The sequence below is a fragment of the Euwallacea fornicatus genome, chromosome 1 (assembly GCF_040115645.1).
Source record: "Euwallacea fornicatus isolate EFF26 chromosome 1, ASM4011564v1, whole genome shotgun sequence".
Taxonomy (NCBI): Eukaryota; Metazoa; Arthropoda; class Insecta; order Coleoptera; family Curculionidae; genus Euwallacea; species Euwallacea fornicatus.
Genome location: NC_089541.1, coordinates 4,186,630 through 4,199,680, shown reverse-complemented (window position 1 = coordinate 4,199,680; position 13,051 = coordinate 4,186,630). Strand labels below are relative to the sequence as shown.

General features: G+C 31.9%; 1 protein-coding gene across 8 annotated transcripts; it reads right to left on the bottom strand.

Annotated features, from left to right (window-relative positions):
- Positions 1-116: 116 nt before the first annotated feature.
- LOC136341616 (uncharacterized) lies at positions 117-13,051 on the bottom strand. 8 transcript variants are annotated; one of them, XM_066286779.1, is made up of 13 exons: positions 12,917-13,035; positions 10,217-10,339; positions 7,338-7,711; positions 7,041-7,281; positions 6,754-6,979; positions 6,409-6,700; positions 5,855-6,279; positions 5,284-5,681; positions 4,893-5,156; positions 4,566-4,710; positions 3,183-3,458; positions 2,066-2,184; positions 117-1,454 (listed from the first exon to the last, which is right to left on the bottom strand). In XM_066286779.1, exons 2-13 carry the CDS (start codon positions 10,311-10,313, stop codon positions 1,336-1,338), a joined length of 2,976 nt encoding a protein of 991 aa, XP_066142876.1. In that variant the 5' UTR covers positions 10,314-10,339; positions 12,917-13,035; the 3' UTR covers positions 117-1,335. The 8 variants fall into 8 exon arrangements, with proteins under 8 accessions (XP_066142876.1, XP_066142884.1, XP_066142903.1 ...); XM_066286787.1 differs by having other exon boundaries at positions 10,217-10,313; XM_066286806.1 differs by lacking the exon at positions 12,917-13,035 and adding an exon at positions 8,389-8,622 and having other exon boundaries at positions 10,217-10,283.

Below are 13,051 nucleotides of genomic sequence, written 5' to 3'. Positions count from 1 at the left end.
AACAATCTCGAAAAACACGTGTAGGACAGTTATCCAAAGATTTTTTTCGTTCTTGAGCAAAGTTAAGAAACTTCAAAATCTGAGGAAATATATAGAGTGGTGTTTGAAATTGTGAGTTGTTTTTCTTTCAAATTTGTATAATTTATTTCAATTCAATAATCAATAACAACATTTCACAAGACTATCACTACTTAATTATATTGGAGACATACAGCTTGGAAAACTTAACTTAAGAGATATAATGTAAGATCCAAGACAATTTCTCACCAAAGTCTGGAATACAAGTAAAGTTTCTGCTTGGTAACAATATTGAAAACCTTCTACCTAAAGAATTTTTAGCTACATAGTCCGGTGCAATCTGTTTTTCTCACCCCTTACATATCTCGTTTAATTTACAAAGCATAATCATAATATTCCATGAAAATATTAATAATTATAACAGTGATAATAGGTTATGAGATATGAAAATATGTATGCCAATTGAATCAATCCTGAAACCCTAATGTCCATAGAGGTTTACAATTACCAAATCATCTTTAGAGGGTAAAAGAGAGTTTCAAAATAATTTCATTCGCATATTTCACACCATGTGAATTAAGAATATAACACAGAAATATTCTAATACTAACTCATTTTTGTAATAATATATGATAATGAACTTTTAAAAATGCAAACTTCTGGAATTCTTAAATTCTTCTTTAGAATTTAAAAGATTAAAAATCGTGGTGTTTAGTGCGGGAATATTTATTGCGGCCTATTAGAATCCAAATTGCTCTACAATTAACGTAGAGAAAAAATTGGTTTCTATGAACATTAAAAAAGAATCCCAGCAATTTTGAGCATTCAAAGAGTTTTCCAGATAAGTGTTTAGCGGACTCTCATGTAGAGTCCCGACATCTCTATACCAATTGTCACTCTGAAGATTATTTTAATATCCTAACAATCATGAAAGGAGAAATTGTAAATTGTAATCAGCTAGCACTTATGTCACCATGAATAACATAATGGGCAATTAATTAACAAAAACATTATAGATGAACTTGTGATGTTCATTTCTTTCTTTCAAATTCAAAACGTATTTTTATTTTCGTATGCTACACTACAATAATGGAGAGCAGGCTCTAATGGCATCGACAAAACCAAGTTAAAGGATACTTTTAGCCAAATTTCTCGTAAACTTAGAGTTTACAGTCTTCCACCATAATTATACCACAAACTAACACGAAATATATATTAAGATTATGTATAATCTTGTATGTCTCCATATTATAAAATAAACTGTACTACGGATAACAACTACCACTACTAATATTATGCTGGTCCTCTTTAAAGTTGTTACTTATTTCCTGATGCAGCGGAGGTATCTGAATCATTACCACTGTTAGAGTCATCTCTATTGGGTTTATTATTTTTCTTTTTGTATTGACGAACTACGTTACCCTTATAATTTTTTACTGTAAAAAAAATATATATATGCAAGCCGAACAGTTCAAATGGCAAATCAAATACATAATGTTCGCTAAAATTAATTTACTAAAAACATACATTTTTAACTAAAATTAGGTACTCGGCGACTTTTCAGTTCAAGGAATTCAATTTTTAGACCTGATGTCACAAATTATAGAAGGTATTCGATGCTTTAAACATATACGTTTAAACGATCACAACTTCATTGTACCTTGCAAATTTAGATTTTGTGGAAAAACAATATATATTTTTAATTATTGTTATATGTGTAAAGGGCAATCTAATTAAAAGATTTCGATTTACTTAATACTAAATAAAAAATGTGTCTGTTTATAATATAATGAATATAAACTTTTAACTTTGAAATTCGATATTATGAAATCGAGATGTTAGCAAACGTTTCGTTTTCATAATACATTTTGTTCATAATTTATGAACTATTTATTGAATGAAGTCTACCCTCAAAGTTTGTAACGTAATCACATAAACCCCTTTTATAAACTTGTGAAAGATATACGCACTCATCAACTACATAATATGGACCATGCTAATATGTGTATTAACTTTTGTTAAAACAAAATGTTTCTATTTTACTTACCCCCTTTAAAGTTGTTCTGGTGCTTTTGGTGATAATTGTGATTTCTGGTTTGTCCATCATATCTTTGACCCCCACGATTGTCATAATCGGCGTAATGACGTTGGCTCGGATGATTATCCCTATGACATAAATTCAAAAATTCTTATTGGATTTTCTGGCATCCCAAACCAACGAAAAAATATAATTAAATGTCCATATTGCAAGAATTTTAGGCAGGATGACTTAGAACATCTAGATATACGTACCAGGTGACTCAAAGGAGAACATAAAACAGATTCTGATAATAAATTCATACAAATAATTAAACTATAAACTATATAGCAATGAGTCTCTCAAACTCAACAGAGAGAAATACATAAATATTGGAGTCCATGTGAAAGCCCATAAGTCCCTTTCTTACTATAATAAATAATATTAAACAAAGGTCAGTTTATATGCGGTTAAATTGGGAGACTAAGGATCGTTATTTTCAAAATCGAAAAGAGGTTCATTCGAATAAATCAAATAAGGTTCAGAAAATGTCAAACGACATCGGAGGTAAAAATATTGAATGATTTCTAATGTTCTGTATACGTTTACTAGGTGTTCTTGAAATAACCATACAACGTTGGACCAAAAATTTCTGAACCAAAAATAAGGCATCCTAGGTAAACTTATCTATATAAGTTGGTAGTTATTTAAAATTAAAACTCTTTTTTAAATTTTACTAGATACAAAAAAAGTTCGAAGTTAAAATCAGCTTGTGGCGAGGAAAAAATAAAATAATTCGTACAGGGGATGAAAAAAAAACTTTTATTTACCGACAAACTGCCATTTTTAATATTTTCGTGGATTAAAAAAAAGATCATGCAACTCTTAGTTCCAAAATAAGTGTAAATTGATAAATTAATTTAGCAATTATTTCGAAATAACGATTTTCATTTGCAAACTGACGTCCTGCAGCGGCAAAATGAAGGCACATTGGCTATAGGTAAGTTAACCTAGAACATCTTATTATTTATTCACCAATTTTTGGTCAAACAATATAGCGGGGTAACCAATAAATCCCAGAAAGACCTTTTCCAATTCCCTTTCCCTTTTCAAACTGTTATGGAATATCATGTCTCTGAAAACTCACCTTGGATATTGCCCATCTCTGAACGGAGGACATTCCCTTTCTCTGGGTACGTAAGAGGGATCCATCGGATATGAATCCCTTGAAACATACGGATTTCTGGGAGGATAATCGTGCCTTGAAGGGTAAGCATCTCTAGGTGGGTAATGTTCTCTGATCGGTGGGGGGTACGCATATAAATCTCTTGGAAGATATCCCTGCATTGGCGGGTGAGAATCTCTAAAATAGTCTCCGAAATTTCTCGGATGGAAATCGGATCTGGGAGGACCTCTTGAGTCACTGCAAATAATAAGCGTCCAAATGTCCGTTTCAGTTGCACGAATTCTCTTAGATTTTGAAAGGAAAAGTATAGATATACAATAATGAGACTTTGATTAGAATAATGCTAAAAAAATAGCGAACTATATTATCATACAGATTGTACAAGGTGGACAAAATGGCATGAACAACAGGAAATAACCCATTTAGTTAAGATTATCTATTTGAGCAATTGCTTGTTGTTCATGGTAGAGGGCTTAAAAGTTAATTTTAAGCATGCATTTTTCTAAAGTAATTTTGAAATATCTTATGCTACTTTCATTACATTCGGTATACTTATGTAGGCTAAAAAGTTACAAGTAAATAAACAACATTTAAATATGAAAATAATTTATTTTTATTACTATTTTGCTCTATGATGAAAAGTAATATGTTAAATGGTCAGGTTGAAAAGATCTTTAAAATTATGTATTACTTGAACCCCCTTTCCATTAAAATTTTTTGCGGGTAATTGTCAACCAAGCTAAGGAATTGACATTTGTAGCATCAGAATCCTACCAAATAATGTGTATCTGATAAAATAAAAATTAACGAGTTTAAGTATTTTTGCTAAAAATCATATCCCATGTAAATACTAAATTTATTCTAATTAAAGTTACCATACGGTATAATATGGTACTGCAAAATTTCTCAATCTACCAGCTGTGTCAAAAAATATTTAAGCACGGTTTTATTCAGTCGTAATTTTTTAGCAACCCATTCCTTTTCTTTTTTAGTTTATAAACAGTATTTTTCCATTTTTTATCTGTTCCTTTCCCTTCAAATTCCGAATTATTTTAAAGCAATCTGAATTTTTATGAATTAAAGAACTATGCTTTAATTGGAAATTTATATTTCATTCATTCATCATAATTGGTGAAAATTATATCCGTAACCAAAGGATAGCGTATTAGAAAGGTATTTCGACTCGAATTCAAGAATTTTTTTATCGGATGGAAATACTTTGTCACTAAAATAGCTGACAGTGACCATTATAAGAGTGATATCAACACATTAAACAATTCCTCGCAGATTTTGTCAATATTTCCTCTTTTCCTTCTCGTTGTTTTTAAATATATTACAACTTACTAAGCATAGTAATCTGTATCCGTTATATCCCGTCTGGCATGCAAATCTCTGGATTGCTCTCTAGCATTTTCATTCCGAGATGATCCTGCTGGAAGCGTCAAGTGCACCTGTATTGTAGACGCACTATCATCGTGCTTAGCAATACCTAGAGTCATTGATGCACTAACAGTAACTATTCAAACACATTTTTAGTCTTCATTCTCAAGATGAAAATTAATTAAAGAACTTGCTTTGGTATTTTTTTTTTCAATAAGGTAATCATCCATAACGTGGTATCAAAATATCTTTAAATGGTAAACTTACAGATTACCTGACATTGTAACTCACCAGCAGCTTGAGGAAATTGCAGTTGACCTGGTTGTGGATACAAATTACGTGAATGATCATTAAACGCTGACGAGTTTTCAAATGTAGAAGCTGGTACGCCTCTATTATGCAACGGCAAATTTGGGGGAGGTTGATAACGATCATAGGAATTTCCATAATCGTATGGTGGCGGGGGAGAATTACGCTTTGGTGCATTATGAGGTCCCGCTGACCGCCCTCTGTTGCGTTGTTGGTTGTCGTCCCTATGGTTATTGGGTCGACCTCCTGCAAGATGTATTGAAATAAAAATTATTAAGTGAATGGAAATAAAACATGAACATCCAGAAATATGCAGAGAAACAAATACATTTAACAAACACCACAAAACAAAATTACATATTACTTCACTTACTTTGAACCTTCGTTGTTGGTTTGACCGCCGACGATGGTCCTTTATTTTTTTCAAATGGTTTCTTGTCATTTTTCTTCTTTTCTGAAACCTCCTTGGTATTTGGCGCAGATTTTCCAAACACGCCAGTATGCAAGTATTCCGAAAAGGTGTACTCTTTACCCATAGTTTTCTTCTGTGAATCGAACATTTCCTTAATTTTCTTTCCATTAAAATTGAGATTGAACAACTCTGTCATAGTTTTGGAAATATCTTGGGGAGTGACAGCGTCGCTTTTCCCTATTTTCTTCTGCATTTCGGCGGCGTCAGCAAACACTTTTTTCATCTCGGTGTGTTCGCGCAATAGACGTCGTAGATGTTCAAGTTTGCTCGGATCACTATTTGTTCCTAAGCGTCGTTCCCTTTGAATAAAATATTGCCTTCAATCGCATAAAGCAAAAATTTTTAAAAGTCATCTAAATATTAACTATATAATTCAAAAAGTTTATAAAAACTCTAAAAATTAACAATTAGACGCAGATAATTGAAAAATATATGTCTAAAAAGTGTTATCGTCGTATACCAAACTACTTACTTCGACATTAGATATTCAATATATTCTGCGTAGTGATCACTAAAGGGAGCAATGGCATTATTTGATAAAAAATGAGCAAACTTAGCATTGCACTTAACAATGGTATTCAATTCGTTTTCCAGGCAGTTTTTTCTCTGCCGAACATTGGCAATCACTGTTTGGGCATTTTGAATCAGCAGCTCTTTGGTGTTAATACACTTAGAAACCATTTCATCTTCTTGTTCAATCTGTTTCTTCACTGTAAAATAGTACACGTGCATGTGAACTCTATAACTGTGACCACATTTTGTGCAATGTTGACTAGCACCTATGCAAGCGCAATTCATCAACTCAGGACTTCCAATAATGTCTCTCGGAACATTATTTAGAAAACACGGATCGTGACATCTGGTTTTGTAGTGGTTTTCTTGTTTACCGTTGTCAACCTACAGAATTTTGTAATGTTCAAAAATAGAAAAACAATTTTATGAATTAGACGAGACCTGAATTTAACAACAAACAAAAAAAATATTTACAGATTAACAATTTAATATTTATCCTTTTATTTTACATACCGCATATGTTTCAGTGCAGGCGACATCAGTACATACAGTTACTGGCTGAGATAATTTGGTAACCACAAGCTCAATGATGGGAATATACAGCTTTTTCTTCAGTTCTGCAAGACTGCTTCTATCGATTCCCAATTCATCCTCCCTCCGTTTCAGAATTTGGATATTATCATTCACCAATTGTGCAATATCGGCCATTGGCTGCGACAGTTGATAAATAATTCTGCGAGCTTCATTGATGGCAGCAGTGTTATGCACGAAATGAGGTGGCAACTCCAGGATATAATTTATCATCCTGAGAACAACATATTGTGAAGAAAATGTAGGAAGTGTGATAATGAAACATACTTCCAACATTGCTCTTCAGAGCGTTTCCAACTTTCAATACTCCATCGCCTTACTTCCGGGCTTAAATCCACTCCATTTTTAATGGCTGCCAAAGTTCTGAATGCCTCGTTGTCGAAGCAAAATGCATTACGATCCAACGGGATTTCTGTATGGGCTGGATTTTTCCGAATCTCCTCAGTTAAATCACGTAATAACTGCAAAGTGTCACCCGCACTATAGTTACTTCCTATATGTTGTACAAAAAAGTGTTAAAAAACAATGCCATGAGCAACTATCGATGCTGAAACCTTTAGAATGGGTAAACACAAAGATTATATTTTTTCCGGCAGACTTCTCCAGCCTCGATAAAATCTGAGAAACGCAATATTTGAAGTAAACAGTGGCTCTTGATTGCTGTGATTTAGTCAAGTAGCAAATTGCATGTAAATTATGTAATCTACTTATGTAACTCAATATATTTTCACAGTTTTCTTCATCTGCATTAATGCCTCTGGTATCTCCCATTCCTGGAGTATCTATTAGACGCACCTTAAACCCCAAAAACGTTAAATACATTTATTTATTTCTAAACAGTTTAGCCTTGCCATGACTCCACTTTTTAAATAAAAAATGTAAGTTTTTACTGCTCGAGTTGCAGAAGCACCAGATGTTAAATTCTCATTGACATCGTCACTTTGTCCAATTTTAACAGTCCTCATAACGCCATTCTTATCCTCAATACTGAAGCTGGCAGGAATGAGAACACTGAAAATCGGTTCTTTTTCCACTTTCTTGAAGTCTTCGAATTGAAGATAAGTAAAAATGGAGTTTATAAAGGTGGATTTTCCTGCTCCAGTTTCGCCGAGAAGAAGAATGTTGATTTCTTTTTTCTCATTTAATTTCATGATTCCAAGTTTGGAGGTGATGTCGCCTTTAGACACATTCATGGTATTAGTTTGTGCGAAATCATTAACCAAATCTAAAAAAGATAAAAATTGCATAAATTAAATATAGGAACTGATAAAAGTGCATGCTGTTAGTTGTACAATACTCTAGAATGTTTATAAATCCAACATGCAAGAAAACGTTGAAAAGTCTATTAAAAAGGACTAAATACCTACACAGGGTATCTCAAAAAGAGAAACACATCTACAGAGGGATTTGAATATTTATCTTGCAATTTTTTTTACTGATTGCTTTATCTTTATATATCAGCGATCGAAATTGATTTGTGCGTTTAATAATTTCTATTTTCGTACTTTAAAAATATTTAGTTAGTAGATCGTTATTCTCAAATATTTGGAGTCATTTTTTGGTTTAATTATGTGACCGTTTGCGATTAAACATAGGAATTCGGCTTTCATTTGCAGATGTGAGTAAAAGTTCGTATTAGGAGGTATTTGGTGTTAGGCTGTATTTATGTATATAATCGTGTCATATTATTCACAATAATATTATCCACAATAATTAATACTAAGGTTTTCTATATTCTATATTGTTTGTCTGAAAGTCCTAATTTCAAGAAATAAACAAAATTGTCATAGAAAACTTTACAACAGATATATTTAGAATAAGGTATAGAATACAAATTAATACGTTAATATGACCTCGTTCTTAATTCGAATTCTCCCTTTGTGATTACGTACAATACCTTACCCTTAAAGTTAGTTAGGGTGAGCCGTCCATGAATTTATCCCGAGCCATTAATAGTACCCACGTCGAAAAGTATTCTTTAGGTCTAGTTGTCAAGCACTTAAATCGTAATCTTAAAGAGTGATGGATAGAAAGAAATGGTCTTAATCATTAGCCTGCCAGATCTGGAAATCTTAATAGTTTGGATTTTTGGAGGAGGAGCGGGGGTAAGTTTCATGAAAATTTTGGTATACGCCGCTAAAATAAGCGATGAAAATCAGTTAGGACAACGTTTTTTCTCTACCGCTGGTCATGCTACAAATATGTTAGGAATTTTTGATCGTATACGGGAAAATTGGTTAAAACGTTTTTGTACATGCATGAACTCAAATGGTGAACTTATGGAATATTTAATGTAATAAAAATAATAACAAATTTGTGTTTTGGATTGTGATGTTAGTGATGTAAAATGTGTTACGTAACATATGCTAATTAGAGATAACTACAAAAATTTAAAGGTAAGTAGCTTTTCAAAATAATAAAACAAAAATCACATAATGTTTACATTTTTATCATTAAATCGATCGGACCCAAAAAAACCCTGCGTAAATGTAACATATTTGGTTTATGCAGCTACTTAAGGAGATATGGATATGAAATGAACACGATGCGATGTTGCCAATTTTCAAAAGATGTTTTTTTTGATTATCCGATAAAATGGTTGTATTTGTGATCCCTATTGTAAGGAACTTTTTTGTTTAAAATTATGTTCTAAATCATTGGTTTAATTTATGAAACTTATTTCACTAATACCCTGTATAGGGGTGCTCTAGGCTGTTGCCTGATCTGGCTATTTGGTCATATTGCCTATTTTCTTCATAATGTTTGTGTTGAATATTATTGTCATTGGTTATTATAATTTATCGTTAGGGTTCTTATAATTATAGTCTAATGGAGTGATGTTAAATTTCTAGAAAAAATAACAATTGTCATAAATTAATCATATCATAAATTCCCAAAAACTATTATTCGTTATTGTTTTTTGGTTTTGTAATTGACTGATGCGTGTAACAGTTGTTACGGATTATTTGCCTTAGGTGAATACGGTTTGATTAATATTCTGCTGTGAAATTATTTAGTTCGGTGTGAACGATTTATGATTGTAAACATAATAGAAAAACCGACATAAAAGGTTGCTAACAGTGCTATCCCTACAATTCAAGATGTGTAAAGTATTCGGTTAAGGTGCCTACAAAGATGAAGTTAGGTTTGAGGCGAATCGACACATTTCTTTGGCATACAGAATATGCGTTAATACCTAATATCCATAATATGAGACAATTATCAGGTACATTATTCAAGAATAGGGATCTACCATATTATAAAAAATATAGTAAAAATATTCTAGCAAACATACCTGCTTAAATAATTTCACACAATGTGCAATAATAATTTATACACCAGACGAGAGAATATGAGATTCAATTCTAACCTTTTAGAACTAAACTTTGTTATCTTTTCATACTCTCAAAATGATTTATTGACAAAACCATCAATATTTAGTACATATGTTGGTTCAGGAAAAATAATCTTAACTCGAACTCAGCTAACCTTTATTGAAAATTAATCTCTTAGAAACCCTGTTGTGTATGATAAATTAAGATAACGAGTATTGAGACTGTAAAATGATAAACTACTTACAATGGTACATATTACTTTCAATTTTATTTTATTAGTGAAGTAATGTTATTAGTTTCAACAAGCGCATTTGGTGTGTTATTTGTAAACCGTGGTATAAACAGACTGCCCAAAATGTAGAATCAGCTCTCAATCAAGCAATTTTTTTACTTACTAATGCATTCTTGTCCAAAACTGACGGAACTCTGTTTTGGTTTATTCAGGTCAGCCTGGAAAGTTTGATATAAAGATGCCAACGTCTGGTTTCCCATCTAAAGATTTAAGCCCAACAAAATAGCTAAAAAGGTTATTTACCATTTATAATTTCGATTTAACTCATCAAAGCAACGATGATTATCCTCGTTTATATCACTAGATCATAATCGCAAACGTAATTTTTGTCCACAACACATAGAAATTGCGTTTATAATTATAAAACAATACTATGAAACCGGATAAGTTTAAGGATAAGCCCTTAAGTAGGTTTTTTAAATCGCCAACGGTACAGTTATATGACTACCCCATAAAGACTTATTGCTTTAAAGGTGTAAACATATAACTCTATAGCTGAATGTTACGTTTAGAAAACCATAAATTATCTTGGACTAATATTAAAGATGCCGAAAGGAATTCAAATTATATATGTGCTTGTTGGATAGTCATAACATAGACCGACAGATTTCTTGGTTTTGCTGACAATGGTATTTTTGAGGCATAAGGAGGGGCTCAAACGAGCATGGTAGTTTTTAGTTCTTAAGCTGATGTAGCCGAATTGACTCAACGTGTTCAGATCGTACCTAATTGAATAATAAATTATTTATAAAACAAATAATTATTTTTCCTTACGATCACGATCCATCAACAAAATTGTACTAATAAGTTTTTGGTTATTTACTTAACTTTTAAATATAAGCTTAGCATAGAGCAGAAGCAAAAATTGCATATTTATAACTTGAAATTAATCATCTATAAATTAAAATTAATATGGGCTTATACAGTGTTCCGGAGAAAATTGTTCACGATGAATTTCTTTTTTTTGTAGTTTTTTCAAAAAAATACTAAACACGTCAACTTTGATAGGGAGGGAGGCATCAATTGACGAGAAAGATGTTCTCGAAATGTCCTTCTACCCCTGGGAACAACCTTTTTTAAGTTTTCAAATTGGCAAAGGGGTTGCGTTATGCCACGTTTTAAAGGTAATTCTATTCTCTACGTGGTAAAGCTCTTATTTTTTATTTTTGTACTTCAGTCTTGTAGAAACTGAACAAAAGTCAAATAACTTGATTTTAACCATGAATGTTATTGTAATGAATGGTGACAGTGTAAAGGTAGATTCAAATCACGTTTATTAAGCCAAATAGATAAAATAAATAGAATAATAATATAATAAGATATAATAATACAATAGTGGAGTGAATAAAAACATTAAATATGAGGACTCAATGTAACTAAGAAGTGCAATAGAATATTAATTGTCAGGGTCTTTGCTAATGTTTTCAGTTGACAAAATGAAATGGATAGTTTTGTTATATAATTATATATTTATATAACAAATCTTTATTTCCAAAAGAAAGGGGCCATCGACCCATATGGTCTTTCAGCCCATGGGTACAGTTTTGTTTTGTAACAATATTATGCTATTGCCTAGCTACCTCTTTAACTTTTGAATACAATCGAGAGAAAAAAAACCGGACCTTTCTATTGTCTATCAAAACATTCTAAGAGGGTGTTAGAAGGAAAAAAGAAGCGGGATTGTCTCGTCTGTCTTGTTATCGTAAGTGGGTTCAGTATCGTCCAGTTGCGTGGGTTGTTCTTTCAATTAGTTTGTAGTTGTTGTAGTCTTTCCGTTATTTTGGCTATTTGTGCTCTTTTGTACAGCATTTCGTTGGGTGGGTTGTGTAGAGGGTTTCTAAGATGTCTAATTTTCGTTATTAGTCTAAGAGCAATTTGTTCAGTTGCCTGGTTATATAGTTATTAATAATAAAAATAACATAATGCAGATATGTGTTTTGATCATTTGAGGGGTTTCCGAAATGCTTGCTAGAAAATTATAAATTAAAATTAGTTGTAGCAGGTTTTATATGAATTTTATGTGTTATTTAAATACAAATTTACTGCTGATTTTTTCTCTTTAATTAGCAGACTATGTAAATATTAAGTTTCATTCTTTATGCTCCTGGTAACTTGGCCAGCCAGATTATTTCATGTAAATATAAAAACTCACAAATGTTTGCTCTAATCTCATTACCCATATGTAAATTATCCTGTTGATAAGTTATTAAGAGCTTGAAAAGCCTTGCCTTAGTGAGGACTGATTAATTTCGCCATATGTGTGGAAATTATCTTGCTACGTATTTATCAAGGCTACATAAAGCTTTTTTGAATATACTGAGATCATCAATGGCTCCATTTTTCAAACTTCTGCTACCTTGCAGAGTAAGATGATTTTCGTAAAAACGAAAAAATCTGTGCAGAATGTTAGTCGTTTTCTCCATTTCTATGGTAAAGTTCAAATTCTTAGTAACTTTGCCACCGTCGCGGGGAAAATAATTTCCACGGACCTGGCGATCTTAACCAATATTTTGCATAAAAGTTATCACTTTTTATGAGAAATGAGTGCCTAAAATTGGGTATTAGGCGTAGCTTCATGCCTTCCGTAATCTGTATATGGCGGCCATGTTAGATAACATCACAATAACAAAGAGAGGCTAAAAAAGATGTGTGGAAATTCGGTTACATTTATTTGATAGGATATTAATAATTTGGTACTTAAAATTGCTAGTAGATTCCTAAAATTACTGTGCTACTACAGTCTAACATGAATGTAACAATCTTCCTAAAATATATCAATCAATTAGTTCAGCTGCATATTTACCTAAAGATTATTCTGTTGAAATGCAGGAAGAACAACAATAAAATCTAAATTACTTTGTCGGGAAACAACATAAAATACGAAATATTAAGAATTAAACTAAACATTAGTCAACTACAGCGATACTGCGTAATGTAC

Bases quoted from the DNA above. Each gene is read 5' to 3' on its own strand.
- LOC136341616 (XM_066286779.1), bottom strand. From the start codon at position 10,313: ATGGGAAACCAGACGTTGGCATCTTTATATCAAACTTTCCAGGCTGAC. The intron at 5,157-5,283 runs GTAAGTGAAGTA...TACATCTTGCAG, and splicing joins ACCAACAACGAAGGTTCAAA to GAGGTCGACCCAATAACCAT. The intron at 3,459-4,565 runs GTAAGTTGTAAT...TATTATTTGCAG, and splicing joins GATACAGATTACTATGCTTA to TGACTCAAGAGGTCCTCCCA.